Here is a 15983-nt window from a genome sequence, read left to right as displayed (position 1 = left end):
ACCTCTAGGCCAATTGGCTGTGAAGACCAGCTGTTACTACAGTGGAAAAGCTGTTGTGCAGAAGACACACCTGTGCAGCAGGACTTGCTTCAGTGGGGCTTTAGTGCTCACTGAGTCTGTCCCTTGAGTGTGTTGCTATGAATGTGTACAATTGTAATCTGGTATGGTCTGAAGTTGTCTACTGGGTGCACTGGCTCTGGGGCCTGCTGGGAGGTGCAAACTCAGCCACTGCCTGGGGCCAGCGGGCAGGAGCTACAGAGCGATCTGCAGATGACTGCTACTTGTGTTAGGCTTTGAAGTGCCCAGGCGAGACCAAACTGTGAAGCCAGGCAGACTGATCTTAGTGCCAGGTCTTGGGCATCTTATTGATAGTTATGGAGCATGGTGATGCCAGCTACTGCTTTCTTAAGAGATTTTAGGAAAGTCTGAAGCCTGAGCCAGGATAGGCCATCCATATGAGAAAGCCATTGCAGAAAGCTTGGGTGGAGCTGCAAATTGGATGAGGTGGGGCCTCAAGAAATCACCAGAATGGAGCGAACTGTGTGGGCCAGACTGATGGAAACCCAGATATGGCTTCCAGTCAGCTCTGCAATGGGGGAGGTCTCAGCATAGGAACAATGACCCCTGTGAGCACCCCTGTCTGGGAGAAAGCCGCTTCCAAGTTCTTGCTCCGATGTCAGGCAGTCTAATTCCTCCCCATATGTCCCATGAACCTCCCCAAGCCGCTGCCCAAGGGCTGGAGTTCAGAGGTAGTGAGTCCAAGTAAGTTCACGCGCAGACCTTTTAAGAGGAGCTCTCTGGGTCTCCAGCAGCCTCCGAGTCACTCAGCCACAATCCCCACTGGTTTTTACAGCCCGAAATTATAAGGACTTCACTTTTCTAGGACTTCCATTGAGCCATATTTCAGTAGGTTCTGAATGATGGTTCTGTATTTTAGTTGTAATTTTGATGTGGTTGTGGGAGGCCGCATCTTGGTTCTCCTCCATGGTATCTACACTAATAAAAGACAAACATGCAAATTGACTGTACCTTTGCTACGCCTTAAGCCATGCCCACCAGCCAGTCAGAGTGACTATATGCAAATTAACCCAACCAAGATGGCAGCTGGAAGCCACGGAGCTGGAGCAAGCAGGAGGGCTTGGTTGCCCCAATGATGGAGGAAGCCAAGCTTTCCGCCGGCCGCGGCGGCTCTGAGCTCCACTCAAAGCAACAAAGTTTTAATTATAAAAGATAAATAAACCCCAAATACCTGCTTTCAGCCAGCTGTGGCCACGGAGCTGGAGCAAGCAGGAGGCGTGGGTTGCCCCTGGCGATGGAGGAAGCCAAGCTTCCCTTCCGCCCGCCCTCGCTGGCTCTGAGCTCCTCTCAAGGTACAGTTTCAATTATAGAAGGTAAATAAATCCCAGAATTAAAAAAAATAATAATAAAAAAAGGAGAGGCTGGGAGCTTCCGTCGACAGGGGTCTTGGCCAGCCTGCAAACAGCCCTCAGCCCCTCACCCAGACTGGCCAGGCACCCCAATGGGGACCCCCCACCCTGAAGCTGAAGGGGGTGTGACCAGCCTGCAAACACCCATCAGCCCCTCACACAGGCTGGCCAGGCCCCCCAGCGGGACCCCCACCCTGATCTGGGACACCCTTCAGGGCAAACCAGCCAGCCCCCACCCATGCACCAGACCTCTATCCCATATAATAAAAGGGTAATATGCATATTGACCCTAACAGCAGAACAACTGGGAATGACTGGTCACTATGACACACACTGACCACCAGGGGGCAGATGCTCAATGCAGGAGCTGTCCCTTGGTGGTCAGTGCGCTCCCACAGGGGGAGCTCTGATCAGCCACAAGCCAGGCTGATGGCTGCCAGCACAGCGGTGGTGGCGGGAGCCTCTCCCGCCTCCTCAGCAGCACTAAGGATGTCTGACTGCAGCTTAGGCCTGCTCCCTGCTGGTAAGTGGACATCCCCCGAGGGCTGCCGGGCTGCCAGAAGGATGTCTGACTGCCATCTTGGGACTGATCCCCCAGGGAGCGGGCCTAAGCCAGCAGGTGGACATCCTCTGAGGGGTCCCAGACTGCAAGAGGGCATAGGCCGGGCTGAGGCACCCCCTCCCCCCGAGTGCACAAATTTTTGTGCACCAGGCCTCTAGTCCTATCTAATAATAGACAAATAGGGTAATTGACCGTACCTTTGCTACACTTCCCATGGGCTAATCAGCGAGATATGCAAATTAACTGCCAACAAAGGTGGCGGTTATTTTGCATATGTAGGTGGGAAGCGGCGGGGCGAAGACTGAAGGCGGCTCTGGCGGGAGCAGGGAAGGCTTTGAAGGCGGCTCTAGCTGGAGCAGCGAAGGCTTTGAAGGCGGCTCTGGCCAGAGCGAAGGCCTGGGTCCCCGGTGCCGAAGGAAAACCAGTGCAGGCAGCCAGGGGAAGGGAAGGCCTATTGCACGAATCTTTTTGTGCAACAGGCCTCTAGTCCTATATAATAAAAGCCTAATATGCAAATCGACCGAACAGTGGAATGACTGGTCTCTATGAGGCACACTGACCACCAGGGGGCAGACGCTCCACGCAGGAGCTCCCTCCTGGTGGTCTGTGCACTCCCACAAGGGGAGCGCTGCTGAGCCAGAAGCCGGGCTCAGAACTGGTGCACACAGCGGCAGTGGTGGGAGCCTCTCCCGCCTCCACAGCAATGCTGAGGATGTTCGGCTGACAGCTTAGGCACCAAGCCTCTAGTTTCTTATAATCCTTTTTATTTCCTTAGAATTGGTAATAATGCCCTCATTGTCATTTCATCCCTGTCTCTTTTAGTTAATTTAGCTAAGGTTTGTCAATTTTGTTGGTTTTTTTAAGAATCAAATCTTGGCCGAAACCGGTTTGGCTCAGTGGATAGAGCGTCGGCCTGCAGACTGAAAGGTCCCAGGTTCGATTCCGGTCAAGGGCATGTACCTGGGTTGCGGGCATATCCCCAGTAGGAGATGTGCAGGAGGCAGCTGATCAATGTTTCTCTCTCATCAATGTTTCTAACTCTCTATCTCTCTCCCTTCCTCTCTGTAAAAAATCAATAAAATATATTAAAAAAAAAAAAGAATCAAATCTTGGATTTTGTATATCTGCTTTAATCTTTATTTCCTTCCAAAAGCTAACTTCGGGTTTAGTGTATTCTTTTTCTAGATCTTTAAGGTATAAAGTTAGGTATTGGTTTGAGATGTGTTTTGTTTTAAACGTAAGAGTAAGTAGCTATACATTTCCCTCTTAGAACTGTTTTTGCTGCATCTCATAAGTTTTGTTTCCATTTTCATTTGTCTTAAGATTTTTTCAAATTTCTTTTTTAACCCAGTGGTTGCTTTAAAATGTTTTAATCTACACTAATAAAAGAGAAACATGGTAATTGGCGTACGACCGATACCCTTTTCATTGGCTAATCAGCGAGATATGCAAATTAACTGTCAGCCAAGATGGCGGCCGGCAGCCAGGCAGCTTGAAACTAACATGAGGCTTGCTTGCCTCAGTGACGGAGGAAACCAAGGTTCCCGCCTGCGGCTGCAGGCCTCTGAGCAGGCAGTTTGAAACATTGTAACAAATACCTCGGACTTCAGCCAGCAGATTCGCAACATTGTATGCAAAGGCCAGAAACCTACTTTCAGCAGCGGAGGCGGCCTAAGAGCTGGAGCCAAGCCTCAAGCTAAAGCTAGCCCAGAATTAAAAAAAAAAAAAAGGAAAAAAGAAGCGGTTGGGAGCTTCAGTCCCAGCCTGAAAACAGCCCTCAGCCCCTCACCCAGACTGGCCAGGCACCCCAGTGGGGACCTCCACCCTGATCCAGGACACCCTTCAGGGCAAACCAGCCGGCCCCACCCACGCACCAGGCCTCTACCCTATATAGTAAAAGGGTAATATGCCTCCCAGCACCGGGATCAGCGTGACTGGGTGCAGCGCACAAACCCCCTGATAGCCCTGCGGCTCTGTGTGTGATAGGGGGTGGGGCCACAACCTCCCTATCCACCCTGCTCTGTTCTTGACAAGGGAAGGCGCCCCAACGCCCCCCCCCCCCCCCCAGCCCTGCTCTGTGTGTGACGGGGTAGAGCCATAACCTCCCCATCGGCCCTGCCCTGAGTGTGAGAGTGGCGGCGCCCCAACCCCCTGATTGGCCCTGCTCTGTGGGTGATAGAGGGCGGTGCCCCAACCCCCCCCCCCCCCACGGGCCCTGCTCTATGTGTGATAGGGTAGAGCCATAACCTCCCCATCAGCCCTGCCCTGAGTGTGACAGGGTGCGGTGCCCCAACCCCCTGATCCGCCCTGCTCTGTGTGTGACAGGGGGTGGTGCCCCAACTCCCCTATCGGCCCTGCTCTGTGAGTGACAGGGGGGAGCTCCTCAACCCCCTGATGGGCCCCGCTCTGTGCGTGACAGGGTATGGAGCCCCAACCCCCCTGATGGGCCCTGCTCTGTGTGTGACAGGGGGCAGCGCCCCAACCCCCGGATTGGCCCTGCTCTGTGCGTGACAGGGGGTTGCGCCACAACCTCCCCATCGACCCTGCCTTGAGTGTGACAGGGGGCGGTGCCCCAACTCCCCAATCGGCCCTGCTCTGAGCCCGACCAGGGGCTGCACCTAGGGATTGGGCCTGCCTTCTGCCACCCGGGAGCAGGCCTAAGCCAGCAGGTCGTTATCTCCCGAGGGATCCCAGACTGCTAGAGGGCACAGGCCAGGCTGAGGGACCCCCCCCCCCCCAGTGCACAAATTTTTGTGCACCGGGCCTCTAGTTTTTACATATTTGTGAATTTTGCAGTTTTCCTTACTATTTTCATTGTGATATGAAAAGATACTTTCTATGATTTTAATTCTTTTATATTTATTAGGACTTATATTGTGGCCTGTCATCTGGTCTGCCTTGGAGATGTTTCCGTTTTTTTTGAGGTGTAGTTTCTATTTTCTTCACTTGAGTCCCAACTGAAAGTCTGGAGTATTTACCAGGACTCCTCTTCCTTGGTGTGCCCTAAATTTGTTTTCATCTCCCCAGTCTTATGAGACTACCCAAGGCTCTTTAGCCTCTTGTCTTCCACTTTGAAATAGGCAAATGCTTTTTCCTATGAAAAAGTGGAGCTAAATATTGGGCTGAACTCTGTGCTTTTCTATTTCATCTCTGGAATTTGCAGCTTCATGTTCTAGCTATCTTGATAGCTTTGATGTCCTCAAAGAAGCTCTTTTTTATTCATCTTTTGTACTTGTTTTAGGGTGGAAAATTGGTGTAATGCCATCCAGTATGTTATAACTAAAGTTGAAGCACCTGATAAATGCTATGAGAATGATAGCGTCAGGTTGCTTAGGGAGCATATAGAGCATAAAACTAACTCCTGTGTGTCACAAAGCTTCACTACACTTTCTATTCCCTGGCTGGGTACCTCAGTTGTTTAGAGTGTTGTCCAGATAAATCAAAGTTGTTGGTTTGATCCCCTTTAAGGGCACATACAAGAATCAATCAATATTGCATAAATAAGTGGAACAACAAATCGATATTTCTCTCTCTCAAAATCAATTTTAAAAATGCTTCATTGCACTTTCTTCAAAAAAGTGTAAATTACATTTTTACAAAAAGGATCTTACAAATTTGTACCTGTATCTGTTTTTCAATTGTATATTTGGAGATCTTTCCATATTAGGAATACAAATCCATCTTTATTTTTAAAGGCAATTCCAAAGGATATGTTAAAAAATATTCAGACATTAAAGGTGCTTGAAAAATAAATCTTTGCATCCCTACCCCCAGAAGGAAATAGTATTTTTGTTTTGTTTTGACTTTTGGTTCTTTCCTTCATTTTTGAGACCTCTCCTTTTAAGGAGATAGAAATGTTTGGTCAGAAATATATATAACCCAGCATGATCAGTTGGTATTTTTTGCTAGTTTCTGCCATTCAGATTAAAGCACAACATAGCGCTGCACAATCAATGAACTTTTTCACAGGGTCCTGATCTCTAGTGGGTTGAAAGGTTTCACTTGGGAGAAGACTTCAGACTAGTTCAGTTTAATAGGCAATATTATTTTTGTTTTGTTTTGTCTATTCTGTTTTTAAACAGATATAGAAAAAAATATATAACTTAATGAATTACTGTATACAGTGTTCATATAGACACTACCAAGTTAAGAAATAGAACTTCACTGGCCTGTTTGAAATAACTGCTTCCTCTCCCTAAAAGTAACCACGGTCCTTTCATAGTAATCCCTTCTTTGTTTATCTTTATGGTTTTATCACCCAAGTGGGTATTCTTCCACATTACTTTGATCTTGCTGTTTGATTTTAAAATATCTTCTGCGTGTCTTTTAATCTATGGGTTCTTTCTCTGTGTGTGGATTATTTATCTGTTGAGGAATCTGGGTCATTTGACTTGCTGAGTTTCCCTATGGTCTAGATTTTGATGATTGCAGTATGATGCAGTTCTACTCTCTTCTGTATTTCCTGAAAATTGCCAGCTGGATCCAAAGGCTTGATGAGACACAGAATGATTTGAAATAATTGTCATTTGATCCTGTTTTTTTCATCAGGATGCACATACTATCCGATTGTCTGTTCTCATGATCTACTACTGTGAAACAAATTACCTCAAAACATAGTGACTTAAAACAAAAACAATTTCATTGTGTCTCATAACTTTGTAGGTCACGAATTCAAGCAGGGCTCCGTGGAAGATAATTCTGCTCCATGAGGCATCCATTTGGTGGATGGGCTGGTCTGGAGGTTCTCAGATGGCTTTGTTTACATGCTTGACACTCTGGTAGGAATGGCTGGAAGGCTGGACTTAGCTGGGCTCCTCTTGCTTTCCATGACTTTCCAGAGACTTCCTGGTCTTGTACATTGTCTCTCCAGCAGAGTAGTCTGAGTTCTTACATGGTAAGTGTCAAAGAATTTGTGGACATAGCGTAAAACCACCACAGTAACAAATATTTTGGGGAGATACTTTGATATATCATGTTTCTCTTTAAAGTTTCACCCACTAATTTTATCATTTATACATGAATCTTGCCAGTAGCAGTTATTATCTGTAGTGTTTCTATTTTTCTCATTCCTTCTACATTCATTACCTAGCATAGGATATAAAGTGTCTTACAGCCTATAAATAATGCCTCAACAGTCATTCAGTTGTTATTCACACCTACCTGTATGACTCAAGGATATTTGTTTTATTTTTTAGTTATAATCTAATACTATCATAATTAATTTTATTACCCCAGATTTTCTAACTGTGGCCATTGGAAGCTCTTTCAGGTTGACTGTTATGTCCTTTGGACTTCAGGCTAATTTAAAAAATGTTTTTCTGGCCTACTTTTTTTTTAGGAATATTATTCTGTTCATTATTTTCTTCTCAACCACTTCCGTATATATGGCATTTGACTTCATTTGTTTATTTTTTAAAATATATTTTTATTGACTTTAGAGAGAGGAAGGGAGGGGGAGAGAGAGAATCATTGATTGGCTGCCCCCTGCATGCTGCTGACTGGGGATCGAGCCCACAACCTGAGCATGTGCTCTTACTGGGAATCACACTGTAACCTCCTGGTTCATGGGTTGATCCTCAACCACGGAGCCACACTGGCCGGGCCATTTGCTTATTTTTGCATGAAATTAGTTTTTTTTGAACTTTTAGAAGGCATGGTTAAGGATAGTATTTTCAAATTTAAAGAGCTTCCTTTTCTGTTGTTTTCAGGTAGTATTTACAAACATGGTTTATTTCTAAGATTTCCTAGCTTTGTTAACCTTCTCCTTTGTTCCCTTTGTCTCAATTGTACTTGTCCTGTATGATTTTGATTTTGTTCATACTACTTCTCAGTTGAAAGCCCTGTCCTAGCTCTTCAGTTTCAAGAGTTCATAGAGATTTCCATCTCTTTAGCCCTTACGTAGACCTCTTTCATTCGCCTTTTCTACCCACCAAAACCTCTTCCATTTTCAAATATAGTCCTCAAGTTGGCTCCCTGTGCTTTCTAGTGAATACCTGTTGGCTCTTTTGTTGTTCATCTGCTCTTAGATCCATTAGCTACCTGTTGTTTCCTTCTACTTCTGCTTCTACTGAAACTGAAACTCTACAAGTCTTGTTGATGTCACTGGTTTGTCCCCAACCACTTAAAATTTGGGGTTCTTGGAGATAACTAGGTAACACCTAGTTTTGTTATAAATGTCCACAGTTCTTTAGTTTTACTGAATAAATACTCTTTTTATGAGGGCATTTATGGAGATTTCAAGGCTTCATATAATCTTTTTATTTTTTTTAAGTGTCATTTTGAGCAAAATACATTTTAATGGCATATTAAGTAACAGATGTAGTTGAGTTACTGGTTGGATAATGAATCACTAAAAATTATGTGGCTGGAAGGTTTTTTGCAACATGCTGGGGTACAAGTTCCAAAAAAAAGTAAAATAATATGATCTAGAAAGAAGTTAATATTTCATGCTTATATTCCACCAACTTACTGATTTAAAGTGAAGTTTTATTTCAATAAACCTGTGGTGAATTTCAGGGTCTCTATTTTTAGTTTACTTTGGAAACTTGTATAGGCATTTATTCTACCTTTTTCTCCCTTGACTTCCTGTTTATCTTTGGAAAGATCTTGAAGAATAGCTATGGCCCAGCCAGTGTGGCACAGTGGTTGAGCGTCAACCCATGAACCAGGAGGTCACAATTTGAATCCCGGTCAGGGCACATGCCAGGGTTTCTGTCTCGATCCCCAGTAGGGGGCATGCAGGAGATGGCCGATCAATGATTCTCTCTCATCATTGATGTTTCTCTCTCTCTCTCCCTTCCTCTCTGAAATAATTTAAAAAATCACTATATATTAGTTGTGAAGTGCTCTATCTTCATAAAAAATTGACTAGGTAAATCTGTGTCATTTCTCTTCACATTAACTCTATTTCCGAATTAAGACTGAAAATTTTTTTCAGTCCATCATTGCCAGTCCATTTTAGCCTTTTCCCATGAAGAGGCAGTTTGGTGTAGAATTGCTTTACTGTCAGTTGTTAATTAGTTGCCTATTGTGTGCTGCTCGATTTAATTCTCAAAGTTATCTTTCAAAATACGAATCCATTTTATAACTATGACTAGCTGTTAGGGACCAAATTCTATGCTTTTGTTCTCTTTATTATTTCTATACAAACACTTCTTTTCTCCTTTGAAAATGATTTTAATAGCATGAATAGTACTTTGCCAAATATATAAAAATAATTTAATTATGTGAGATATTGACTTGGGATATCTTGAGAGTTTTTCTGAGTTTTTATTCAGGAACAAAAGATCGAAATGTTTCCTGTTTATTAATATACTAAATTAGGTTCCAGACTCAATTCTCAGAGTGAACAAAGCATATTTATTTTAAGTGGAAAAAAGTATTTTAAGTGGAAAAAAGAAGAAACAGCCAACCTATACATTAGGGTTGGAAAGTTATGCAGTGACATTTTAGCTTGAGTAGAAACTTCTGGGACATTTTTCTTCATAATCTCCTCCCTACACAATTAATGATTCTAACAGCAGGTTTAGATTTTTTGATTCAGTTGATAACTCTTATGCTTTCCTAGAATTAGTCAGAAGAGTTTAGGTAATATTTTTGTTTAATAGAGCCTATAAATTTTAAGTATTGGCTGGTTAGTGGATAATTTAGTTTGTCAGATTTTTCTTTCATTATACTTTGGTATATAGGTTGTGTAATATTAAATTTATTTAGAAAAGCAGTCCTTAAGACATTTTGTTTGATCTGCTTTCAGGTTCATGCATGGGAGATTTCAGACCAGTTGCTACAGATTCGACAGGATGTAGAATCATGCTATTTTGCTGCACAGACCATGAAAATGAAGATTCAGACCTCATTTTATGAGCTCCCCACAGACTCTCATGCCTCTTTACGGGACTCATTACTAACCCATATCCAGAACTTGAAAGACTTGTCACCTGTCATTGTAACACAGGTAAAGCCTATGCTTCTCATTAGGGAAATTCGTTAAGACCATTTGGATATCAAATTAATTTTTATTAACATTGCCAGACCATGTGAAGTAATGTTAACAACTTTATTACACACTAATTGCTATATTCTTATAAGTGGATAGAAAGTGAAAATTTAAATATTTTGTATTAATCTTAGGGTTCATTTTAAACTAGCAAATACTGGGACTGGGGGAGTTGAGTATAGGTTTCATAGACAGCCACATGTGCCCCCCACCTGCTCCCCCACCCCTCTTAAAATTGCAGATGATGAAAACACTGTGCTATTCTGGGCCAGCGGTCTATGTAGTTGCCTTTAAAAAAATCTTTTCTGGACTGATTGGCTAATAAAAGTGTCATGAATGAAATGGTGAAGTAGAGCATTTGGCCTTTCCCCCTTAGACAGGGAAATAACTTTAGGAAGGAAAACTGAAGCTTCAGTGAATACATACATATGTGTTCTTTGCCTGGCATAGAAGTGCCCTTGAAGAGGAAGGAGGCTTTTGCATGAGTCTTCAAGATGGGAAATGGCAATTCATTACTTGAGGAGTGAGTCAATGGGCTGACTTTGTCAGTAGCTTTGGCTTTTTGACAAAGTAAAATTTCTCTGTCCATGAAGTTCTATGGTATTGCCAAATAAAAGTAAGTATTGTTATATCCTGAGGAAAATCTATTGTCTGTTCTTCTTCTTCTTCTTCTTCTTTTTCATTTTTAAAGGTTACCTTTAAATCCCAGTAATTTGTAGCTAACCTGGGAGAGTGTGTATGATATAGATAGTTGTGGGTGTCAGTCTTGTTATTGTTTGGAAGAAATTTTTTGTTTCTTGTCAATTAATACTGATGGTAACCCTATTTCTGTTCATCTGTTCTATTCATTTATTTAATTTCTCTTCTTATTCAGCTGGCTTTAGCAATAGCAGACCTTGCCCTACAGATGCCTTCATGGAAGGGGTGTGTACAAACATTGGTGGAAAAGTAAGTAACTTGTATTGACTGTATGCTAGCATTTGGGATTACTATTAACTTACACAGAGAAATTTGTTAGCAATAGCTAGACATTTGCACTATTTCCCCAAACTCTTAACATAGAATTATTTATTATTAACTGTTGTTAGGTTAAAGGAAAATCATTTAAAATTTAAATACTATAAAAATATGTCATGTGAAACATAAAAGACCCTCATAATTTACATGCACACACATCACTTGAATCAACTGCAGCAAAGTCTTTTCATTGCCTCATGGATCACTCTCATTGATAAATCAGCAATTCTATAAAAATATTTTAGGATGTTTAAGATGATAGTAAATTGAAAATTGTAAATTGTTGTGAGTATACATTCTTACTAATTGGGGTGTGTTTCATGTCTGTTACAGGGACAATATTATTTTTAGATACATGGAGCCTGCTACTTTGAATAAAGCATTTCCTCATGGTCTTGGCAAGATAATCTTGATATTTGTTTGCATTTTGGCATTTGGTCAGGAAATTATTTTTGAACTTAGTGAATGTCCTTTTTACCTCCAAGCATAGTGTGTCATTAAAGACTTTATATGGATAGTTTATTTTATTTCAAAGTAAAAAGCAAACACCTTTTTTCTCCTTATTCCTATATTTCATATTAATGATTGGTTATATAGCCCTCTAGATTTTCCTTTAAGCATTTTATAATAAAGAAGAGTACACATATTATATTGTACATATGCATGTATATGTATTTGTTCACTCATGTAATATGTTTCATATACTTTTATCATGTATATCTTTGGATATCTTTTCCTGTTATGACATAGATAGGTATCTCATTATAACGGCTATGTATGTTCTATTGTATAACTTGGAACCTTTTTTATCTTGTTTAATTATGAGGGACCTTTATTTTTCCCCAATGTTTTTACTGTTACAAAGAGGTACTGCAGGGCACATCTTTGTATGTACCTATGAGATTTTTCTGAGAAATATATCTGGAAGTGAAATTGTTGGGTCAAAGATTATGCAAGTTGAAATTTTGGTTTTCAGATACCCTTCAAAAGTTGTTGTCATAGGTTATTCTGATGGTTCTTGTTACCTTATGTGATTGTGTTCTTTCTGACTCTAAGTATCTTATGTCTCTCTTTTCTTTTCTAGATATAGCAATGATGTGACTTCTCTGCCTTTTCTGCTGGAGATCCTTACAGTGTTACCTGAAGAAGTACATAGTCGTTCCTTACGAATTGGAGCTAACCGACGCACAGAAATAATAGAAGATTTGGCCTTCTACTCTAGTACAGTGGTATCTCTATTGGTGAGTAGGTTTGCAATATGAAGTTGCTGTGTAGGAGCAAAAAGCCATGGTGGTTATTTTGTTCTTCAGTTTCATTATAGTAAAACCTCGATATAAAAGACTAATTCGGGCAAGGGGGTGTCCGCCTATCCTCCATTAAAGCTGAAAGTCCATTATATAATAAAGTAGGCTTTCCAAATGCATATGTTAAAAAATTGATTTTTAGAGAGAGTGGAAGAGAGAGGGAAAGAGAAATATGTGAGAGAAACACATTGATTGGTTGCCTCCTGCACATGGCCTGACCAGGGCCTGGGCCGGGAGGAGTCTGCAACCACGGTACATGCCCTTGACTGGAATCAAACCAGGGACCCTTTGGCGACATTCTATGCACTGAGCAGAGCCAAACTGGCTAGGGCTATTATGATTCTTTTTAAAAATATATTTTTTATTGATTTCAGAGAAAAAGAGAGATAGAAACATCAATGATGAGACAGAATCATTGACTGGCTGCCTCCTGCAGTGGGGATCAAGCCTGCAACATGGGCATGTGCCCTGACCGGGAATTAGCCATGACCTCCTGGTTCATGGGTGGACACTCAACCATTGAGCCACAATGGCCAGATGGTTATTATGATTCTTAATCATAGTCTCTCTTCCCCTTTTTCAAAATGACACTGATTTGTTGAAGAGATTGGATCAGTTGTTTTATAAAATACCTTACCTTCTGAATTTTCTGATTGTTTTGTCTTTGTTTCATTTAGTTTGTTTTTCTGTTCTCTGTAAGTCCTCTATTTAGAAGTTATATCCAAAGCCAGACTTCATAGGGATTCCTCAAGAGAATTAAGCCTTAATGATATTAATGCATCCATTGTATGTAATGAACTTTTTCCAATGCATTAATAATAGTACCAGCTATTATATACCATCCTTGGGATAATTGAGGAAATAGTTACTAAAAATCATTTTCTGCAGGACTTTATTCTTTCCCAGAACCCCGGTTGAGAAAGACGAAAGGCTTGATGGTTAATTTAAAGGTTAAATATTTTTGGCTAGAATACATCACAGCTACTTCATATACATCTTATCAGAATATAAATACTTTTTGGTTGGCCTTTCATTTCTGATGCTAGGATTGACTGGATTAAGATGATGACAGTCTGATTTCTCTGTTATAAACTTTGTCTTCCCCTTGTAATACAATGCAATTTGTGTGATGGTAGTTTATCATTTTACAAGTGTCTATTCCATGTCAACTTTTTGCCTAATGTTTCAAACTCTAGTTTATAATTGTTGCCACTTTCATTGTGGCTTGCCAAATAGTATTTTATTAATTGTACTAGAGGCCTGTTGCACGAAAAGATTTGTGCAATAGGCCTTCCCTTTCCCTGGCTGCTGGCACCGGTTTTCCTCTGGCACCCGGGACCCAGGCCTTTGCTCCGACTGGAGCCGCCTTCAGTCTTCGCTCCGCCGCTTCACGCCGCCATCTTTGTTGGCAATTAATTTTCATATCTTGCTGATTAGCCATTGGGATGTGTAGCGAAGGTACGGTCAATTACCATGTTTGTCTATTATTAGATAGGATAATTAATTCTACTACATATTAGTTGGCAATCTCCTGAGTTTCTATTAGAAAGTCAAGATGTCTTAATTCTTTTTTAATTTCTTGTTTTTAAAATCAGGATTTGTTTTAAAGCTGCCTCAAATGTTACTGTTTTATTTTTTCTGGCTATCTTTTTATGGAGTATTATGGACTCACGGGTTTTCATTGATTCAGGGTTTCCACTAAAATCATTCTTTTGATGCTTAAAATGTCATAACTTTGGCTACCTGAGCACTTTTTTGTGCTAATATAAAAAGATGGACAGCCCTAGCCGGTTTGCCTCAGTGGATAGAGTGTCGGTCTGCGGGCCAAAGGGTCCCTTGTTCGATTCTGGTCAAGGGCATGTATCTGGTTGGGGCTTGTACAGGAAGCAACCAATCCATGTGTTTCTCTCACATCGATATTTCTCGCTGTCTTTCCCTCTCTCTTCCACTCTCTCTAAAATCAATGGAAAAATATCGTTGGGTGAGAATTTTAAAAAAAGTTGAACATATTTATCTTGTTAACTCCTTGTGCCAGTTCTAGAATTGTTGGTTTCTTTTAGTATCAGCCCCAGTCCAATCAGGAGAAAGAAAGTACATAGTGATAGGTGAGAATTCTTTTTCCCCCCCTTGGGAAAAAAATGTAATATTTTATTATTAAACAACTCAGGCAAAAGTCTAGATTTTCTATAAGTGCAGAAAAAATATGGAACACTTCACGAATTTGCGTGTCATCCTTGCGCAGGGGCCATGCTAATCTTCTCTGTATTGTTCCAATTTTAGTATATGTGCTGCCGAAGCAAGCACTAGGTGAGAATATTTAATGTAAAGAATGATTCTTTCTAACAAGAGGTTTTAGTAATGAGGGATTGTCTAGTAAGAAGTAAGGAGAGTTCTAAAAAACATAAACAGTTACAGTAAAACAAATAAAGGGGGGGGGGGGACTTACAAGGAGCAGTCATTAACCCCAAGACTGAGATATGAGAGTTTCTAAGAAAGGAAGAGTTCATCCCCCTTTCAGGGCTGAGATCCAGACCCTGTTGAAGAGGGCATAGCCATGGTAGAGAAGTCATTGTGCTGTATGTTGCCGAAAATCTGTCCTCTTGAACTTGCTGGAGATCTGCTTTCCAAGAAGCCCAAAAAAGTTGTCCAGGGAAGGTGTCTCACCAGAGACACTCTGCCACAAAATCAGCTGGGTGTAGGAATAGCAGGTGAAGCTGCTGGCACTGTGCACTGCAGACACTGGGGAAAATGAGTGCACTGAATCTAGTGCTGGATAAGTTATGTTGCAGGTCCTTGAATAATGTTGTTTTGTTCAACGTCATTTTACTATAAAATTGTTGAGGTGCACTAGGAACTTAACTTTTGTTTATATCAATTAGCCAATGGTAAATTGTTGGGGTTTTTTGTCATACATTGTTCCACTGTAGTTACAAGAACCCATCAACTACATTCACTGAGGAGTTTTCTTAGGAGCCTAAAGTACTTTGCTATAAAACCATTGAGAGGGTGGGGGTGGGAGAAATAAGAAAACTTCTGGCCAGTACACTGCAATAGCCAGGCACCAGAGTAGCTCGGAGCCTGGGACAGGAGGAGCTGCACATTCTGCAGAAGGCTACCAAGTAATCACACCAGACTAGGAAGCTGAACCCCTTTCCTTTTGCAGTTTCTCTCCAGTGTCCTAACAAAAAGTTACTGCTAGCTAGCACAGGAAAAGAAATATTGAAAGGGCGCAGATCCATTTGTACAAAGTAGTCTAAAAGGGTGAATTTGGTGCTGAGTAGCACTAAATCTATAACCAGCATCTGTCTTCTCATCTGACTAATTAATCTTCCATATGCATTCGTCTATATACATTTAAATTCCTATACAATGGTATAACAAGCAAATAGAAAATATGCAATCTTGCTATAGTCCTCATTTATATATTGGTCACAAGGCTGTAATTAATATGTATGGCTTTCTTATTTCACAGCTAATTTTATCTCATCCATGCCGCTATAGACTGGATATTTGTGTGTGCGCCCCCCCCCCCCCCCCCAATTCATATGTTGAAAACCAATCCCTACTGTGATGGTATTTGGATGTGAGGCCTTTGGGAGGTGATTAGGTCATGAAGGAAAAGCCCTCATGAATGGGATTAGAGACCCCAGAAAGCTCACTTCCTCCTTATGCCTTAT

At 41.6% G+C, this 15983-nt stretch overlaps 1 protein-coding gene and 1 non-coding gene across 5 annotated transcripts in view; one reads left to right on the top strand and one right to left on the bottom strand.

The window, feature by feature from the left end:
• Positions 1-15983, top strand: part of TNPO3 (transportin 3) — a 111246-nt gene that overhangs the window by 29646 nt on the left and 65617 nt on the right. For 3 of the 4 annotated variants that reach the window (XM_059711751.1, XM_059711752.1, XM_059711754.1), the window contains 3 exons: positions 9743-9943; positions 10860-10933; positions 12087-12243. In XM_059711751.1, coding sequence (XP_059567734.1) covers positions 9743-9943; positions 10860-10933; positions 12087-12243 — 432 coding nt within the window. Of the gene's footprint in view, positions 1-6651; positions 6884-9742; positions 9944-10859; positions 10934-12086; positions 12244-15983 lie in introns of all 4 variants that reach the window. The other variant, XM_059711753.1, reaches the window with a different exon arrangement.
• LOC132211651 (U6 spliceosomal RNA) lies at positions 14504-14610 on the bottom strand. Its single transcript, XR_009447536.1, has one exon. It is a non-coding gene; the product is annotated as a U6 spliceosomal RNA (small nuclear RNA).

This window comes from Myotis daubentonii, chromosome 10, assembly GCF_963259705.1.
Source record: "Myotis daubentonii chromosome 10, mMyoDau2.1, whole genome shotgun sequence".
Taxonomy (NCBI): Eukaryota; Metazoa; Chordata; class Mammalia; order Chiroptera; family Vespertilionidae; genus Myotis; species Myotis daubentonii.
Note: the sequence above shows the minus strand (reverse complement) of the source record. Positions and strands in the feature narration are given on the sequence as shown.